At 46.0% G+C, this 20,440-nt stretch overlaps 1 protein-coding gene across 2 annotated transcripts in view; it reads right to left on the reverse strand.

Annotated features, from left to right (window-relative positions):
• myo10 (myosin X) overlaps positions 1–20,440 on the reverse strand; it is a 107,203-nt gene that overhangs the window by 2,606 nt on the left and 84,157 nt on the right. For both annotated transcript variants that reach the window (XM_063886277.1, XM_063886278.1), the window contains exons 20-40: positions 15,196–15,320; positions 14,956–15,070; positions 10,261–10,367; positions 9,903–10,127; positions 8,967–9,006; positions 7,924–8,877; positions 7,453–7,573; positions 7,041–7,284; positions 6,402–6,497; positions 6,148–6,241; positions 6,009–6,064; positions 4,888–5,030; positions 4,385–4,576; positions 4,055–4,212; positions 3,625–3,748; positions 2,631–2,928; positions 1,926–2,133; positions 1,451–1,587; positions 1,215–1,335; positions 346–837; positions 51–242 (exon numbers count right to left, since the gene is read on the reverse strand). In XM_063886277.1, coding sequence (XP_063742347.1) covers positions 51–242; positions 346–837; positions 1,215–1,335; positions 1,451–1,587; positions 1,926–2,133; positions 2,631–2,928; positions 3,625–3,748; positions 4,055–4,212; positions 4,385–4,576; positions 4,888–5,030; positions 6,009–6,064; positions 6,148–6,241; positions 6,402–6,497; positions 7,041–7,284; positions 7,453–7,573; positions 7,924–8,877; positions 8,967–9,006; positions 9,903–10,127; positions 10,261–10,367; positions 14,956–15,070; positions 15,196–15,320 — 4,242 coding nt within the window. The remainder of the gene's footprint in view (positions 1–50; positions 243–345; positions 838–1,214; positions 1,336–1,450; positions 1,588–1,925; positions 2,134–2,630; positions 2,929–3,624; positions 3,749–4,054; positions 4,213–4,384; positions 4,577–4,887; positions 5,031–6,008; positions 6,065–6,147; positions 6,242–6,401; positions 6,498–7,040; positions 7,285–7,452; positions 7,574–7,923; positions 8,878–8,966; positions 9,007–9,902; positions 10,128–10,260; positions 10,368–14,955; positions 15,071–15,195; positions 15,321–20,440) is intronic.

A 20,440-nucleotide genomic window follows, 5' to 3' on the forward strand; every position in this document is an offset into this window, starting at 1 on the left:
GGCACAGTAGGTACCAAAAGAAACCAATGACTTGTGTTGTTGTTACGAACCATGTGCGTGTCGAACACCAGCTCTCGGCCCTCCACAGTGATCTTGTAGGCGCTGGCCAGCGGAGCGCCGAAGGAGAGGATCTGTTCGTACGGGAAAACCTCCAGAGGCCACGGCTCTCCTCGCTTGTACACCGAGATAGCCTCCCGACTCACTCCCAGCCACAGCTCCGCGGGGAACGACCCGTCACGACACTGAAAATATTAAATACATATATTAAGAAAATAAATATTTAGAAACAAGGCATCCAAAAAGTTATTAGACTGACTAAAGAACACAAGTATTTTCAGTCCTCACCTCCACGTTGAACAGCGTGGATCCGTATCCCTGCCACTCCTTCACCACAGCCATGTACTTCACCATGGCCTGCTCCTGGTTCATGCCCTGCAGCTTCTTCCATTTGTCCATCACGCTGGTCCTCACGGCCGCCGCTTCCTCCCTCATCCACACCTCCAGGCTGTTCTCCTCCTCCAGCTTCTGCCGACTCAGCGATCCGCTCCGGAAGCTCCTCCTCAGCGTTCCGTCCAGGAAGCTCGAGCGCTTCCTCTCCGACGTTCCCGAGCGCTCGGACACAGAGCCGCCGCCCCCGCCGCCGGAGCCCGGAGCAAACGTCTTGGCCGAGTTCTGCACGCGGGCCCGCAATCGAGCCATGGGGAACACCAGGGACATCTCTGGGATGTTGACCTGGGGGCCGTGATCCCCCTGCAGGTACTGCAACCTGAGGGCCGCCAGGAACTGAAGGGTCTCCTCGGGCCCCGGATACCGACCCCGGATCACCGCCTCATGGGCCTGGAGACAAGACAATGTGAGATGAAGATTTCAGACTGGAAAGTAAAAAGCTGGCATTTTGAAACTGCAATACATTTAATCATTTATTAAAAACTGGGAGGCTTTTGTTTCTAATCTCAAGAGCAACACCGGCTGCCATACTATACCTCCGTTTAGAAACCAGATCAACGCCTTTCTCTGAGCAATGATCAAAACAATTCCTATTTCATCAGATCAAAATACATATATTTTTAAATACGCGATGAGTTCATACTGCCGCAGAAGGACTTTTGGGGTTCAAAGTGTTCTCCATTATTCTAAAGCAAAAGCAAGTACAGTCAGGTATTGATATTGGGTACAGATTAGATATTAAGCTTCGGTCTGATGGCTCTTCCCACCTGTTCGAACATGAAGGCGAACTCCACGCTGTCTTTGGGAACATTCTCCGAGTCCAGGAAGCAGTACAGTTTGAAGTAAAACTTCCAGCCGGTGTTGTTCTCGTCCGGACTGGCTGAAAGTCTGGAGACAAGAGAGAGTTCATAAAGACCAGAAGACCAAAGCTCAACTCCTTCACAAAGTAGTGCTTCAGGCTACCTGCGGGACCCTCGCCCTAAAGCTCAGGATAAACACTTACTTTTCAAACTTGGCGAGCACGTCGGCCACCACCATGCGGCTCTCGATGGCTTTCTCCGTGGAGTCGTTGTGTTCGAACAGAGCGAACATGTTCCTGCTGTCCTCCATCGCCAGGCCTCGGATCAGCTTCTCCACCACCTGACACACACAGGTAAACACACACACTATTTATTAGAGATGGTGCATGAAGATACACCGCTGAACTACTTACATTTATAGGATGGAATAGTACCATTTAAATAGCTTGATGATATATGCAGGAAAATAACACATTCAGAAAAGAGGGGGGAAGTTAAACGTAGGTATGAATTGAAGAGGCTCATGGATAACCTGCAAACATCAAGACGTTTGAAAGTCTTCAAATGGGATTGAGAGCTGGTCATGTGAGGTTTTTGTTGGATCAAATAAGTTCTGAAGTTTTTATTTTAACCCCAAAAAAACCCGCTAATATTTATTTCTGGTTTCTGCCCCCCCACCTCTCCAGCTGTGGTGTGGGAGTTGATGGTGATCTTGCAGGATCCTCCCCCGTGGCAGTGGACCGTGGTGCTCATGTCCTGCCGGGCCACGATGGCTCGGATCTCCTCCTGCGACGGCACGTTCTCCCGACCCCGAGTCTTCCTCAGGGAGTCCAGGGCGAAGGCGGCGTAACGGTCCATCTCTGATCCGGGGAGGAGCTCTCGAGTCCTGCAGGGAGGAACATAGGATTATGAGAGACTACCTCGACATACCGAACAATAAATATGAATAATGTACACACAAACAAACACTCTGTAAACACAAACAAAGTCTCTGTAAACACAAACAAACTCTCTGTACACACAAACAAACTCTCTGTAAACACAAACGAACACTCTCTGCACACACAAACAAACTCTCTGTCTGTACACACAAACAAACACTCTCTGTAAACACAAACAAACACTCTCTGTAAACACAAACAAACTCTCTGTAAACACAAACAAACTCTCTGTACACACAAACAAACTCTCTGTCTGTAACCACAAACAAACACTCTCTGCACACACAAACAAACACTCTCTGTAAACACAAACAAACACTCTCTGTACACACAAACAAACTCTCTCTGTAAACACAAACAAACACTCTCTGTACACACAAACAAACTCTCTCTGTACACACAAACAAACTCTCTGGCAGTTGTTACAGCAGCGTGCCGGTACCTCTTGAGGTGGAACTTGAGGTAGCGCAGGATGCTCCTGGAGGGGATGAAGGTGCAGGACATGCAGGCCAGGATCTTCCAGCTGCAGAGGTTCCCGGGGCTGCCGGGCTGGGGGGACCGGGTGGTCTGCTTCATCAGCTGGCAGTACAGCTCGTCCCGCAGAGGCTTCAGCTCCTGGCCCGTCTGCAGCAGGCCCTGGATCAGCGGCACCGGGTCCGACACCCCCTCCAGGTGCTGCAGGGAGCTGAACACCTTCAGAGCCTCCTCCTGCAGGGTGGTGTAGCTCCTGCTCCTCAGAGCTGAGGGGAGGGAGGGGGGAGGTTAGGGATCCTGTAGCTCTTTGTAGCACCATGTGACCTGACCGTTATTACTCAGGGGGTCAGCTATGAGAGACCGGCACTACCGTCAGCTTTTAAACTGTACACACTGCTGTACACACTGCTGTACACACTGCTGTACACACTGCTGTACACGCTGCTGTACACGCTGCTGTACACGCTGCTGTACACGCTGCTGTACACGCTGCTGTACACACTGCTGTACACACTGCTGTACACACTGCTGTGTGCACATTTAGAATTTTCCTTCCAATGTTTGAATAAATATAATTATTCTATTTATATATTTATTATATATCATCTTTTATCCGACATTTTACTTTAACGCTTTGTGTTTATATAAATACATCTATCCATTTATCGCTATATTTATTTATACTTCATAAATATATACATCATTTATTTGTTTTATAGTTATTATTACATACATAATAATAATATTAATAATATTTTATTGGACATTTCACTTTAATGTTTCTTACCAACATCTTTAATTTATTCTTTTTTTAAACGTCTTATTTTTTTATTTTATTTATTTTTATTTTCATTTTATTTTACTTTAAATTCTTGTGTTTATATAAATATTTCTTTAGAATATTGTTATGCATTTTAGAACAACAAACACATATTTTCTTTCTTTCTTTCTGGGCGTCTCACCGGAGTGGTGTATGTCTCCGTAGGGCAGCGGCAGCAGAGGGGTGTGCAGAGGGTGGAGGCTGTAGCGCAGGATGGGGTTCCTCTTGTAGATCTGCTCCACCACCTCCGAGTTCAGACAGTTCTCCTGCAGAGCGGAGAGCATTGGGGCGCCGATGAGTTTCTCAGGGTTTAATGGGGTGAAGTAACGAGGACTTTAAACAGCACATAAAGATCTGTACAAACTACATCTTTCTAATCTCCTTTCTGTGTAAAGTTTGCAGGAAGCACCGGTTTGCTCCAAGTCTTTGAGGAGTGATTTCAAGCTGTTTAAAAAATAAAGTTAAGCTATTCTCTCAAGAAGCTCAATCAGACTGCCGACCAAACCAAAGCTCCTCTGCAGTAATGAATCTGAAGGTCCCTCATTGAGCTTGAATGCTGAACACTTCCCCACCTTAATGTCCAGGATGAGCTGCTGCGTGGGCGTGTCGATCGGGGCTTTGGTGTCGATGACGTTCTGGATGGAGTTGGCCCAGCGCGTGGCCTCGTTCAGCAGCTTGGAGTACAGGCGGTACGAGTGCTTACGGCCGTACACGATCACGCTCCAGTAGCCTGTCCGGAGGGAGACACCGAGAGCAGCCAGAGAAGGAGTGGGGTCAAACAACAGCGCAAAATAAGACACATGTCTGACTAGGATAAAGGGCTGGTGATGGTTGAACGAAGGTTAAAAAGGGATTGAAGCACTTGATGCAAAAGTCCAATTCAAGTTATTTCACTTTCTCACCGGTCTCTTTGAAGACCTTCTCGTCGGGCTGCACCACGGAGCACAGGCTGTTCAGCACCAGCGTTCCCAGCTTCAGGGCGTTCCGCTCCGAGCTCTTGTAGTAGTCCAGGGAATTGTGGGTCAGCAGGAACCAGCGCTTCTTCAGCTTCAGCGAGGCTTTGGTGCTGTTCCTCATCTCTTTGTGCAGCCAGCCTGCAGGAGAGCAAGGAGTCAGACGCTTGTGATGCTAGCATTTCTGCATGGTGGCAGCAATTACACTACCAGTATGAAAGCATGTCTCTGCAGTTTAAAGTGATGCAGGTTGTTGATGATTTATTTCCTTTTGAGCATTTTTTTAACTAGGAAAAACAAATAAATCCTCCCCTGGCACAAGAAGCGCGCAGAAGTTTCATCTCACATTTTAATATCAGTGTGGCGTTGCTGTTGTTGTAAATCTGGTGTATTTTTCCCGCCTAAATGCATTCTTTTGCATGAGAAGTAAGTGGAGGTTTATCGATGGTCACCTCTGATGATGAACTCCTGCCCGTCCACCCGAGTGTCTCCTTTGGATCTCTGCAGCAGAGTGATCCAGTGGTGCATCTCCTCCGGCGTGTCGGCGTTACAGTGCAGCACGCGGTTCGCTGTGATCATGACGAAGGAGTTCGGCCTGCGACGAGTCAGACATGTTAATGCTCATGAGAAGCATCACAAACTGTGTGATCAAAGTCATCTGGTTTACATTAGTGGAGTAGAATACATACGGACATTCCTAAAATAATATACCCTGTCACAAAGAGAGGATGAGTATCTGGTTAAAGTGCTGCTATCAGCCAGTAAGAAAACGATTACGAGAATGTGGTGCAAAGTAGACCCACCGACTGAGGAGCAGTGGATGTGCACCGTGGAAGAGATTTTTGTAATGGAGAAAATCACACATAAACTGAGACTACAAGAGGCACAATTTGAGGACAAATGCGAAAAATGGACGGATTATAGAGGACGAGAAGAGGACACCACCATTGCCACTGGACAATAAGGACATTGATTTAAGGATTGTTTAAATATGTATGTACGATGTTCCCTGAAACTGTAATTGTTGAAAGAAAAATTAATAAAAAATAAGTAAAAGAATGAATAATAAAACGCCCTGTCATTAACAAATTAAACAGCATCTCAAAATAATGAGACACTTTAATTTTCTATTTAAAAAAAGTGTAAAGTCATGGAAGAGTTTGCCCCTTCTACTTTTTATTAAAAAAACATTTCAATATGTTACTGAAAATGTAATGCTGTGTAAGAACTATTTGAATATATGCACGAGTGTTTAGTAAACAAGTGATGAAGCAAGAAACGTTTTGTTTTTGAGCTACATTAAGATTTAAGTATAAAGGGTATTCAAACCTTTGTGAAAGCACAGCGCCCCCTAGTGGCTTGATTGGGAACAACACGTTACTTTATCCCGCTGCTTTTAAAGACACCTTTAACTTGACTGGAACTTTGAAACCAAACCACACACTTGAATGAAAAGTAAACATGAAACGTGATGGGATACCGCAGGAGAATAATAATGAACCTGATGCATCAGAGTTCTGGTTCCCTCACTTAGCTGTAGTGTGTGTGACAGGTGTGTGTAGTGTGTCCTCACCTCTCTGGATTATCTGACGCACACACCGAGTCGATCATGCCGACGTCCAGCGTGCCCTGCAGAGACAGAAAGGTTCAGGGACTGTTTTGGACAGACTATACGATGACTTCTTTCCATATTTTATCCCACGACTACTCACCACAGCGTTCTGGGGGTTGGCCTGCTCGTCGTGCATCTCTCTGATCTCCTGCTCTGTGGAGCCGTGCACCTGACTCAGCACACTGAACCACTGGCTGTAACCATGGAAACATCATCATCATCATCATCATCATCATCATCACCATCATCATCATCATCATCATCATGTCTGTGTTGAAAAAATAAACTGGATTCTGATTGCATTGTTATTAATATCTGAGCTTCAGGCTCCTCTAACACTCCGCTAACACTGACCTGGCGTCCTCGGCAGTTTCTGCGATCAGCTGGTACGTCCTCTCGGGCATCACGATGTTGATCCCGTTCTCTTTACCGGTGTTGTCGATGATCTCTCTGCGGATCACACAAAAACATTAACGGGGAATCTCTCCACGAGTGTGTCTCCTTCAGGGGTCAGCATGCACTATATATCTAATGCATGGTCTCTCTAAAATAGGGCATAGTAGAATAATGAAAAATATAATTTGTCATAAAAAGTCTGAATATAATATGTCCTGAAAAACATAAAAATAAATCAGAAATAAAAAGTCATATTATTGTACATGATACCTTTCCAAATTCATTTATTATCACGGTATGTCATAAAATGTCTAAGATAAAGTCATACATAAGTCAGAAATGCATACCACGTTTGTCATCATTTTATAAAATCGAATAATAAGGAAAGAAAAAGTCCTACAAAAGTAAAAAGTAGCTATTAAATCACATAAAAGTCCCAAAAAGTCATAGAGGTCATAGAGGTCATGCATCATAAGTCAGAAAAGTCATAAATAAGAAATCTTTAAAAAGCTGAACTTGAGTTTGTCGTACGCGTTATAAAACTCATATTATAGTCTGGTATGTAATCTAAATGTGAAAGTACAGCTGGGCTCTTACTTGGCGTCGTGCATGTCCAGCACCCCCTTCATCTTCTCCTCGCCGTCGTTCTCGAAGTACATGAGTTTGCTCTGTCGCAGCACGAACCAGCGGCGCTTCCAGTTTCTTCGGGACAGCGTGGACGAGCCCCCGCCCTTCTTGTGCAGCCAGCCCTGCTTCAGAGCCTCCTGCTTCGCCCTGAACCACAGGAAGGTCTCGTCCTTGAGAACGCACCAGCGCCGCTTCCACGTGTTGATCAGGCCGCCTGCAGGGGGAAGAAGATCATTATTCATATCATCTTCAGATCCCTGAGACTTGAGGAAAAGGGGGATGGAATTGGAGGAAGGTCAAGGCTTATTCTTCAACCCCTTATTCTGCTATCTTGTGCTATACAACTCTGAGGTCGTTTTAAGAACAGTACTGAGGGAGATACCTTTGATGAAGAGGAAGCTGTGGAAGTACGGCAGCGTGACACAGCTGTAGACGGAGTCCCGTCGATAGGAAAGCTCGTCGTCGGTGTCGAACCTGTCGAAGTCGTCCTCGCTGTCCTCAAACTGGAATAGAAAAACAACAGAAATGAGACATTCAAGACATAACCCGCACACATTTGGAAAGATCCAGTCGTTTCCTTGGCAAGATTCTGCATCAGCTCAACGATCATGCAACCGTCCAGGTCAAAAGATGCTCAATTCCAAGTTGCTTGTTTTGCGACCTCTGCCTCTGGATGATGGGTCAACTCTGACGTTGAGGGGTCGCTAAGACTGGATAAATTCTTTGTAACAGCAGTCCATTTACCCTTTTGTCCGACTAAGTGAAAAGTATTCAGTCTAAATGAAGCCTAGAAGAAAACAAGGACCAGTGAAGCTATATTAAAAACTTTGGTTGATATTGAGACCCGACTCACCGAGGACTGAGCCCCGTCCGAGCTGAAGCGGTATGCCCCTGAGCTGTTGTAGGTGCCGACGGATCCGCGGTAATCCGGAGACCACTGTCCACTGCGAGGGTTTGAGAAGGCTACGCTGCCACTGGAGACGATGGCGCCCTCATCGTAGTCGTCCTGGTCGTAGTCCGAGTCCTCGTTCGGCGGGATGAGCTCCACCAGGTCGTCGGACGGCGCCTCGGATGAAGCCTGCGGGTGGCAGTAGGCCGAGTCCCCGCTGGATGAGGCACTGTGGCATGCGCCAGGGGGCACTGGGGGTAAAGGCAGCGGTGGGTGAAGCAGGGGGGTTGGTTGAAGGGGCGGAGTTACCCCATCGTTGGCGTACGGGTCTTCTTCAGACGAGTCATCGCTCGTCCGAATCCCGCTCGTCCGCTGGCCGTCCGAGTGGCCGTGCTCACTCGGGTTGGGCGAGTCTTTGAAGGCCTCATCATCCGCCCCAAACCCTTCGTCCACCTCTTCCTCTAAGCCTCTCCTCCGCCCGGTCTCCTTCTCCTCCCCTTCCTCGACTCCCAAGGAGCTCTCGATGTTCCTCACGCACTCGTCGATCTCGTCGAAGTTCAGTGAGTCGAGGAACTGCTGCGCCGCCTTGCAGGCTTCGTCCTCCAGCCGCCGGAGCTCCTGATCCCGGAGGAGCTGCAGGCGGTTCAGGGAGGCTTCGGTCAGAGAGAGCTCCTGGCGCTCCTTCTGCCTCTGCAGGGACTGGATCTCCCGCTCCAGGCGCAGGATCTCCTCCACCTGATTCGCCTCGTGAGGACGGATCGCCTCGTCCTGCTTGGATGCATTCTCTCCAGTTTCTCCAGACGCCATCTCCCCCTCGGTTCTGGGTGCTGTTTCAGCTGCTACTGCAGACTGAAGAAGAGCCAGAGAGGCCAACTTCTCCTCCAGCTGAAGCTCCTGCAGCCGTCGGGCCTCCTCAGCCTGAGTACAGGGGAAAAAAAGACACACATTTATAAACTCTCTCAGATTAAAATGGATAATTCATTCCTTATTAATCAGCTTCATCGTACCTCTGCGGCGAGTCTCTCAGCCTCCAGCCTCTGCCTCTCCCTGCACACACACACACAAAACACACACATATCAGCTGACTGAAACACAAGATAAGATTTACAGAAAACCAAAAGTAATTACATTTCCCGTCCCTGCCGTTGCATTAAAATCCCGTATCTAGAATAAAGACAGTTAAGGTCAGACAGGAAGTGTGCATCATTTATGTAAAACCCACTTTTCACTTTGTATTAATACTATCCGAGTCAGTGTACACAAATGCATGCTGGGAAATGGTTTTTAGGGTGTCTACTTGACTCATTTAGAGTATCTCTGTTTCATTTAGTCTCCTTTTTGCTGCAGAGGTTTTCTTCATTTGTGTCAGCCTCCCTCGGGGCTGCAGATAGCGTTTAGGAAGCAGAGGTCACGTCCTGGATATTATTTCTGGGAATAGGGGATTTGAGGAAGTACTGCTCTCGCTGACGTGTCGACCTTTTAAGCCCGAGTCTGATTTTTCACTTTTCATGCAGTATTTAGGCCACACATATGAGAGCAGGCATTGAAAGCACATTTAGAAAAGACCTCGACAGAGAGCATATTCCAAAATGTGACAACTTAAATGTTAAGTTTAAAAAAAAGGTTGTGACTCTAAAATCTTGCCGACAACAAAGCCCTTTTTTAATTGATTTAATTTGAATTAATGTTTTGATTTATCTATTATTATTATTATTATTATTATTATTATTATTATTATTATTATTATTATTATTATCTTTTCTATTTATTTTTGGTTATATATATTTTGGCAGCACTCTCTGTTTTTGTGTATATTATAAAATATGAAAATGACAGAAAAATTATGACGTGAGTATTTACTGTTAACATTTTGCATGAAAGCTCCTCCTCCCCCTCCTCCTCCTCCTCCTCCTCCTCCTCCTCCTCCTCCTCATCTCTCTCACCTCTCCATCTCCTCCTCCCTCCTCCTGCACAGCTCTTCCTCCTCCTCCCTCCTCCTCCTCTCCTCCAGCAGCTGGCTGAAGGCCCGGCGGGCTCGCTGGCCTCGGACTCGTTTCTGGAAGGTGAGCGCCGCCCAGCGCAGCAGCAGGAACTTCCTCCTCCAGTAAAACGCCCGGTAGTTCTTCTGAATGACCACAATGCACTGCAGCAGCTTTCTGTACTGCTTCCTGTGTGTTGGCGAGAGAATCAATGAAGTTAATACGAATAAGAATTGAGGTTTTGAGGCTGTAGAGTAATAATAAAATAATACAAATCAATAATAATAACAATGTTTGATTCATGTTGAGTTTGAGTGTTGACCTGGCGATGTATCCTGTGACGTGAGCCTGGATGATCATGGCGGCTCTCAGCACCTCCAGCTCCCTCTGCTTCTCCAGACGGTGCTCCAGAGACTCCCTGAGGAACACCTGAGAGGGAGGAAGGAAAATCAGAGCAGATGAGAGGAACCCAGAGAGGAACGGATTGAAAGACGGGAGAGGATGGAGAAAGTTTACATATCAATTGTAGTGTTTATTCAAAATGAAAATTGAAGTTTTAAATATGCATGTACGGGAAAAAGTGTGACTACAGGCAGAAACTGTTCAACGTGACACTATAAAGGAACTACAGCACGGTCACATGACTTCACCTCTCCACCGCTAAGCTAAAGGAGGCTAATGTTGGGCTATAAAGGAACTACAGCACGGTCACATGACTTCAAGTCACCACCGCTAAGCTAAAGGAGGCTAATGTTGGGCTATAAAGGAACTACAGCACGGTCACATGACTTCACCTCTCCACCGCTAAGCTAAAGGAGGCTAATGTTGGGCTATAAAGGAACTACAGCACGGTCACATGACTTCACCTCTCCACCGCTAAGCTAAAGGAGGCTAATGTTGGGCTATAAAGGAACTACAGCACGGTCACATGACTTCACCTCTCCACCGCTAAGCTAAAGGAGGCTAATGTTGGGCTATAAAGGAACTGCAGAACGGTCACATGACTTCACCTCTCCACCGCTAAGCTAAAGGAGGCTAATGTTGGGCGTGTTTAGTCGTTTTAGGACTCATTCCTGCACCACTGTCACCACTTGTAAGTCTGTGACTTATATTATATTAGGAACCTTTTTGGCCAAAGAACACTTTTCAACTGCACCCCTTTAGTCTTCTTCATACGGGCAGAATAACAAATGGAGACTGCTGTACGGCATTAGAACCCCCATTCTCTTCTTCACAAAGCACATCCATAACTGTATTACACACACATTATGAATTTGCAAGTGAACAGAGTAAAGAGGGACGGGCCCTCCTTCTTCTATAACGTCCCCGTTTAACAGACAGAGGAACAATCGGCGGGAACAAAGCCGGCCGTCGTAAATCAAACTCAGACCCTCCTCTTCTTTTGTGCATGTCCACAGATTACTGAAGCCGGTTATTTGGGCGACACGTCTCTGTGAAAAGAGATTTCACCGACATTGAGTGCAGCTGCCCGCTACAGAGCCGCGCTGTCGTCCACAGAGAGAGAAACCACCCCTAATCCGATCAGGGAGGGGGGAATGAGATATGGGACCAGAGAGACAGTGGGGAAATGTCACAGTGCTCCTGTTGAATGATGTACTGTGTGTGTGTGTGTGTGTGTGTGTGTGTGTGTGTGTGTGTGTGTGTGTGTAGCGGTGAAGCACTAATGAGATTTTAGCAGAGGAAATGTAAACTCGTCAGGGTGATTTGGACGTCACTAAAGAGCAGGTTAATTAAAAAAGGAAACATGCAGTTCATGCTCTGACACACACACACACACACACACACACACACACACACACACACACACACACACACACACACACACACACACACACACACACACACACACACACACACACACAGTTAAAGCCTAATAAGGGATATTTTGTGCAAATTAGCTCTGGTTAGAAGTCTTTTACACATTGATTGCACTTTAATCAAATGTAATAATGTCTAAATGTCTTCCTCCTCTGTATAGAAGATAAAAAAGACAACTTATTAATAAAATAAAACGCTCTTACTAACTGTAGCCATGTAAATATGCTGTACTACAGTTCAGTATCCCTACAAATTCCACTTTGGCAGCTGAACGTCCGGAAAGATCTCCTTTTTTACAGCGTCTTGCAGTATCGTACATCATCACCCTGATAAAGCTAACAGCTGTTACACACTAAGTATTCAGGTGTTTTATGGCATTGCTTCATTTAGAGATGCAATGCATGTCTTATATGAAACACTGTTTGAACCCTCTGCAATTAAAAAGATGCTTTGAGGTGTTGCTGTGAGTAAGACACAAATCCACGCATAATAACACAAAAGGGTAGCTTCTCTGATTCCCCACGCTGTGATCCGATGTATGTCCTCACAATAATCCCAGCCTCACTTCCTAAATAAACTCACAACATGAATCATGCTCTGAGAGTGTGTCCTCGTGCACACATTTGCATCCCGATGAATCGACCGGCTAATCCTCTTTAATCATTACTATGCTAATTAGCGCCACAAAAAGCCGCGCTAAGCCTCGGCGCACTCTGGATTCCCGGCGTGACGGGTCAGGCCCGTGGAGAGCAGCAGCCTCTCTTCCAGGAAATTAAGTTTGAGGTTGTAAAAGAAGGAGCGTGAAACAACTCCCTGACAATAGCGAGGACATGTGCTGAGTGAAAGGAGCTGCAGGCCGGGTCGATGTAAATCTCCCGGGGGGAGACAGCGGCACAAAGTGGACCGATCCACTCCGAGGGAGATGAAGTACATTTAAAGGTTTACAGAAACAGGGACAGCTCTGTGGTTCAGGGATGAAGCAGGGCTTTTAGGTGCTGAGGATAACCCTTGTTTGGTAAAGGATGCTAAAATCCTAACCTTCTGTTTAAAATGTGTTTATTCTGAGTTTTTAACAAGACTTAATTGAAAAAAGTCCCCCTGACTCGCCTGTAAACACAGAGGCCTTAAGACACAAACCAGTGGGGCAAGTTCTCTCTGGGACACATGTTTGATTTAACGCTTTACTGCAGAAGGAACAGTTTTGTGCAGCGGCTCTGTACAGGGCTTTCAGGTGGTAAAACACACTGGCTAACGTGCATCATTTCTGTTTATAAGGTGGATATTCTCAGGAGTTTTTAACGAGACTTAACTGGAAGAAGTCCCAGTGACTCGCCTGTAAATCTGGTAAATGTTGGCATTGTTCCGAACAGGTGCAACACACTTTTTACGCTGATTTAAGGCTTTACAGCAGCAGGACCAGCTTTCTGCATGAGAGAAGCTCTACGAAGGGCTTTCAGGATGCCAGAAATGCACACTGGTAGCCAGGTTTGTTCTAAAGTAGAGCATGCAGGTTGAAAAGCAAACTTTTTATAAACGTAATATTCTCAGGAGGTTTTGAACAAGATTTAATAGAAAAAAAGTCCTGCTGACTCGTCTGGTAATCTTGGAAATGGTGGCTTTTCATTGATTTGTTTTGAACAGGAGCAACACAGTCATGCATGTCCAAATGAATATATGGAGGCATTAAGCCAAAAAGGGATAGAAGTTAGTTTTCAGGTGCTAAGACATAGCAGCAGTATTTGCTCTGAAGTAAAGCATGCAAGTTGCAAGCAAAGTTTTTGACGAGACTTGATTGAACAAAACTCTCACTGTACATTTTGCAAAGGGAGGCTTTTCTTCTTGCCTTGTTTGTAACAGCTGCAACACACTCAGTGTCCTGCTGAATAATCTCTCTGAGGGAGATATAATTGATTGAGTGCTTAAGAGAGAGGCTTTACAAAGGGCTTTTCAGGTGCTGACACACACACTGGTAGCCATGTTTCATCTAAAGCAAAGCCTGCAAATTAAAATGCACACCAAAGTGTGCTTCTGTTGAAAATCCTCCCGGTGTCTCGTCTGTAAATCTGGTCAACGGTGGTCTTTTACTGCCTTGTTTTTAACAGGTGCCACACGGCCGGTGTCCTGCTGAATAAACAGACGCATAAAACTCACACCGATGCACCGATACCTCTGAAGGGAACAGAAGTGATTTAATGCTTTAGATAGAAGCTATGTGAAGGGCTTTCAGGAGCTGAGACACACTCCATGGAGCTCAGTGTGTTAATAAAATCCAAACCAAAGAGAAGTTTGGTTTAAAAAGTGAGATTTTTACAAGACTTCATTGAAAAAAAAGTGCAGATTCGCCTGAAAATCTGCTCAATGGTGGCATTTCATTGTTGGCTTGTAACAGGTGCAACACAAACACACACACACACACACACACACACACACACACACACACAACCAGGACCATTCACCCTTCCACCCACACGTACATGCACTGCCTCACTGCTGTCACACAGTCACGCTGTGATTAGAGATCTGTGTCCCCCATCTGTCATTTCCCCACAGCAAACACACACACACACACACACACACACACAGATCTGGTGTTAGGGAGGCGGGGAGCAGTAGGCCGAGAGGATCAAGACTACATCCAATAACGGTTGGATTCCACGCTTCAGGTGCTCTGGGCTCAAAATATTCATGATATCACACACACACACACACACACACACACACACACACACACACACACACACACACACACACACACACACACACACACACACACACACACACACACACACACACACACACACACACACACACACACACACACACACACACACACACACACACACACACACACACACACACACACAGGTATCTGAGCAGGATTTGATAAAGGTATGGAACCAAATTAAACCCTGAGGCGATCAGAGTGCGGCGGACGTTGACTGACAGAGATTCTACCCCTGGAGATATTCATGTTATCGGGAGAAGGCTCGGCCGGTGTCAGAGCCAGAGGCTGAATGAAATACCGGGCATTTAGGAGCTCAGGGTTCGACAGCAAACAGTCAATTATACTGCCGAGGGGGAGCATCTCACACAGTGTGGGTAGAATGGATTCTGAGGAGAGTTATTTAAGTGAAGATCTGAAGCAACTCTCTGTAAAAGTGTTCGACGTGTTCCTCACCTTGGTCTTCCCCAGCTGCCACTCTGCAGAGCTGCTGTCGTAGATCTGCAGCAGCTGAACGCAGCTCCCCCGCGGGTCTTCCTGCACTTTCATCCCCCGCATCAACACCTTATACCTGCAGGAGGGGGAGGAGGGAGGCAAATGGTTACGGACCAGCCCTGTTACCCTTTTTCCATTAAAGTCAGGGTGAAAAGAAGGGATGCATGCGTGAGAGGAATGGGTGTTGGCGTAGAGACAGACCTGGAGCAGAAGTCCTCAAACGGTCTCCGGATGGGGAAGCCGGTACGTCGGATCTTCACCGTCTCCAACATGCCGGAGTACCTGAGCTGGTTCAGAACCAACGTCTGGTCGAACTGGTCAGGCATCTAGAAGCAGACAGGTAATATGTTTTTAGGGTGAGGGCATAAAGACAGTCAACATCACATTTGACATGGAAGAGCACACTTGAATTTGGAGAATATTGTACAATAAAAACAAAAAGAACGAGCTTTTGAAAGATTCTGCCTTCGACACATCCTAGTATGAGGAGCATTGGGCGTCTGGGGGACAATGCCTTGCTCAGGGGCACTTGAGGACTTGTTCCAGTGACCTTTGTATTACCCAAGCCAAGTTCCTAAGGACTGAGCAACCACTGCCCTACGAGCCACCAATTCTCCACGATATATATTGGTTCGATTCGACCCTCCCTTCAGAGTAAAGTGAATCATTCAATGCTCTCCACATGCACCCAAAGTCCGAATCCAAAATCAATCACCTCTGCTGTGAACAAATGGCTGCATGATCGGATCACATGGTGTCCCAGATTGATCAATTCTGTCAAAGGAATGTTGAGAGAGCAGCTGACTGCAACCACTGCCCGAGATTACTGAGCGTTAGCATTTAAAACCAAAACTACGAGCTAAAACAGGCTGTAGGACATTTCCCCCGCTCTTTAAATTCCTTTAAATGGAGAATCAGTCGCACTGTGTGTACCGTCTGCAGCCTAACACGCCACTTCCTTCCCTTTAAACGCACGCATACCACTCATTCACAACTTTGAACTCCAGGGAGAGAAGTGCGTACGACGGCAGCACAAATCCACAAATCAAAACCCACCAGAAAACACACTTGGCATTGAGATACCATTAGAAGTGCATTGAGTGAAAGCCAGTTTCCCGGGGACCCTGTAACCTCAGTGGGCGTCAGGGGTGCTCAGAATAAGAGGGGGCTTTCATACTGCCTCGTAATGCCCCCTTTTATTCTGAGCCCCATCTCCCCTGATAGCCCGTTGATGGCCCAGAGATGAAGAGAGGCCAATTCACCAGCAGATCTCGACCGAGTGATTGAATGGCGCCCTTTAACCACCACCGGACCTCATTAGCATAACGCACATTTGCATATGGTGTCAGGAAGCTGCCCTCGGCCTTTCTCTGCGCCTTGTTTTCTATCTCTATTGCTTCTTCATCTTGCTCAGATTCTGGCTGCTTCTTTCTGGCAGGCTTCAAAGACCCAACGTGGTAAATTAAATTCCTCCTTCTTTCTCCTCCTGGAACACAATCTGGAGAAGGTTCCTGCTGTGTCATGCCTTTTTTCATCTGTCAATTTGACGGACATGTTCCATAAAGGCAAAGAGTCCATCTTGTCCTTATTCAGTGTTTCTAATAATGAATAAACACCCTCTGCCTAAAGAACAGCTCAAACTGGCGTGAATGCATCTTTTGAACCTTAGAAATGAGTGCCACGGTCTGAAGGTTTTTCAATACCGGCACTTGATTTTGCATCTTAGTAAAATTCTAAAAATTCATCACTCGTCTTTTCTATCTTTGGAGAAAATGAAACACAGATCTGTAACCAAAAGACTGTTGTTCGTCCCCGCGTGAAACAAAGTACGAACCTACCCCTAACTCTAGAGGAAGAGATCGAGTCAATGAACTACAAACAAACTAAATGACAGAGGGTTAGGGCTGGGATTCATAAAGGAATTAAAGGGTCAGTTTTTGACAATTCAGCGACGAATCAAAGGTCTTCAAAAGGTTTCAAAAGAGCGGTTTGGAAACTATGCATCTTTTTTAGCCACATGCCAATCATTAAGAACTGTTTTGGGACTGTATCTTGACAGAGTTCAGGGATGTAAATCAGCATCCAGAGGCGGACAGACCGTCTCAGGCGTCTCCAGGGGCGTGACGACAACACCCCGAGGGACCGTAGTGTCTTTCTCAGCCCGACTTCCCCTGTTAAAAGACTCGGGGCTCAGGGCATTCAACAGGACAAAAGGGGGTGTGGTGGTCCGCTCCCGAGGGGGGTGGGAACCAACAGGGGAAGACACGGAGGACAACAGAACTTAGGGTAAGCTGTCCGTCATGAGAAGGTGCACAGAGCAAGATCCTGGGTAGTCTGACTGTAATCCTTTTCTAAAGATCCTTCAGGATTGTCTTGACTGATCACACCAGACCTCCAAAGAAATACAAAACACATTTCTTGGAGATCTTGGAGGAAGTTTGGCTGAAAATCGTCTGCAACATTTGGCCGCCAAACACCAAAATACTTCATATACTTTAATCTAAATCCGGTGTGAGCAACTCTGAGGTTGTTGTCATATCTGATTGCAATGCCCTTTGCAATCAGAGTTGCAAAAGGAGATGATTGGACTTATTTCCCAGAAAGAAACAAATTAGATTTAGCTCATTTGATCAGGCGACCCTTGGGGCTCTTTAGGAAAACGTTTAATACAGAATTTCCCTTCAGAGTCTTTTTCTTTTGGATGTCCGCCACTGACTGAACTCAGAATACTCCTTCCAGTTCTGATATCCAACCAGAACATCAGAGGTGGCAGCTTCTTTTGTTCAACCAGAAGTCAAAAACCCAACAGTGCTCAATTAACAATCATAGAAAAGCGGAAATCCTCATATTTGAGAAGCTGTAACCTGAGAATACTTGTCAAAAATACCTGATATTTCTACCCCCATTAAGCTTGAAAGCATCGGAGGACCTGCGCTCTGTGCGGATCAACATTCTTGCTTTAAACCGGACTTAAAGCATCTAAAGCCAAAGAGCTCGGTGTGTCTCTGCAGGAGTATTGTTTGCTTCTGGGCGTGCAGGTCTGGATGTGGGGGCCAGCAGGGATTATCACTCTCGGCTCAGCAGGGGGGCTCCTTTACTGAGTTTTTGGGAATCCCTGGAACATTCTTTTCAACAACAACATCCATCCAACTTAATCCCTCATCCGGTTTGCAGGAGGTTAAATTACTCATAAAACATCAACGACTCAAAGGAAACCTGTGGGGGAAGAGCTGCAGAGAGACATTGTGGACAGTTAGTCTCCTTTACTGACCAAGACAACTACCTCCAGCTTATTTGTGCAGGTTCTTGCTGTAAATAAGTCCATTAAAACAAATGCTTCTAGCCTTTTTATGCACGCTATCCACTACTGCACAAAACATCTTGATTAAAACCGGCCCTAACGTCAGATTATCATCCTGCTTGAGAAAGAGCCGCGGGGTGCAACTAACCTTTTTCCTCCCGTTATCAATTGATCTGTCAATTGTCAAATGTCCAAAAGCAGTCAGAAATAGCTTTCCCACAGCCTGTTTTACCTAAACAACTGTCCAACAAGCCCAAACTACTGACTCAAAAAAGATGTAAATCAAGGGAAAGGTGCACATTATCCAGTGGAGAAGCTGTCATCAGCGTACAGTGACTACACAACAGAAGGGATTTAAAAAGACACCAAATCTTAAACTCTAGCACCTCAAAACAGCTCAATATTAGAGAAAGCACTATTTCATCTGTATCTGGATAGGTTGAAGGATCAAATGCATTGAAATCCTGCAAGCATTAGAAAGAGAACTGAGCTTTTCCTGCACAATCGTCAGAGAAACCGTAGCTATGATAGTGATGCACACAGAGCTGCAGGCTCCAGCTTAAGTCAAAGGTCTTTTATCCCTTCTTGAAATTCAATGCGGATCAATTTGATTCTGAAAGCCTTCGAGTCCAATTAACGAGACAACCAACAGGAGCTTCTGAGGGACTGTCTGTTTGACCAGCGCACGGCTTCATACCGTAATGACCCTGATGGGAATGTGTCTCTCGGTTGGATTCATTAGGAAACAAGCTGTTGCATCTTGATGTTTCACAACAGAGAGGTTGTACGAAGCCCTGGAGATACAGATAAGCCTTTCCCACCTTTGTACCAGAAACAAGCCCAATGCAATCAGAGATCTAACATTGATTTAGACTTTTAATGACTGCTGCAGCTGTATTTAAGAGTCTTTTTCTTGGTACAAAAACGAATGATTTAGTATCATATGGACCGCTGTTATACAAAAAACACCTTTAGACATCAAATGCATGTTTGAAATCTCTTCTGCCTTTAGTTTCATGTGTGCAAAAGACTGGAAATCCTGCTCAGAAACTCTCTTTGTGCATCTGTCATGTAGCCGAACCCACACCGCTGCATCTCGCCTCATTCCACAGCACTGAAACCCTCCGCTGGACACTCAAACCTGTGCAACAAGCGTGCACTTGAATGCACCGCTTCCCGTTTCAAATGAACCCACGCGCGTCAGGTCTCACCGTGCATCGTCGCTGCGAGCGTCGCCTCCTTTAAGGTTTCTCAGATCAGAGACGGAGACGGACAAAAATCACAGAGAAGTTCCCCGAGCTGCTGTCCGTCTCTGTGTCCTCAAAAACACTGACACACAGCTTACACACACTTCCACACACACACACACAGTCGAACAAAGGCTTTCAAACCCAGAACTCCACTCCCCCTTTCTGTGAGGAGAGGGAGGGCTGCGGTTGTCATGGAGATGCGTCTCCTGCTGAGGCTAATTTGTGCGGGCCACTTGTAGGGCCTGACAGAGAGTGTGTGTGTGTGTGTGTGTGTGTGTGTGTGTGTGTGTGTGTGTGTGTGTGTGTGTGTGTGTGTGTGTGTGTGTGAGAGAGAGAAAGCTGGCTGTTTACATTCAAACACAGTGTGGTGACTGGTCAGAGGAACTGTGACGCCGCCCCTGACTGGAAGAGACTTTCAGCTCACATTTTTCTGCACCAATAAGGAAATACTTTATAAAACTAAATGAGATGCATCCTTGTTAGCTGTGCATTCAGTGCCTTAAAGATGGGAAATGTTAGGATAAAACATGCACTGTAAACACAATATTGAGATTAATTAAAGACATAGTAAGTAGTGGAAACTACATATATAAAAATGTTCATTCACTTCAATATTTTGAGTTCCTGTTTGTATTATTGGCACTGTTTTGTGGATTAAGTGAGAACTACTTTAAAGTATACGTTTAAAGGGGCCCTATCAAGGTCCTTCCCAAGCTCTGCTGTTCAAAAAGCTCTTTATTTTTCTCATACTGCCTGTGTGGGATAGAAACTCTCTCGGAGGGAACAGGCATTGTTAGCCTTTGCAGACCATTTACACATGCACAGAAATGCAGAGATCACACTTCAGGAGAGGGAGCACCCCAAGAAGCATGTTAGGGCCTCTTGAAGTTAGTGA

This window comes from Eleginops maclovinus, chromosome 6 (assembly GCF_036324505.1).
Source record: "Eleginops maclovinus isolate JMC-PN-2008 ecotype Puerto Natales chromosome 6, JC_Emac_rtc_rv5, whole genome shotgun sequence".
Taxonomy (NCBI): Eukaryota; Metazoa; Chordata; class Actinopteri; order Perciformes; family Eleginopidae; genus Eleginops; species Eleginops maclovinus.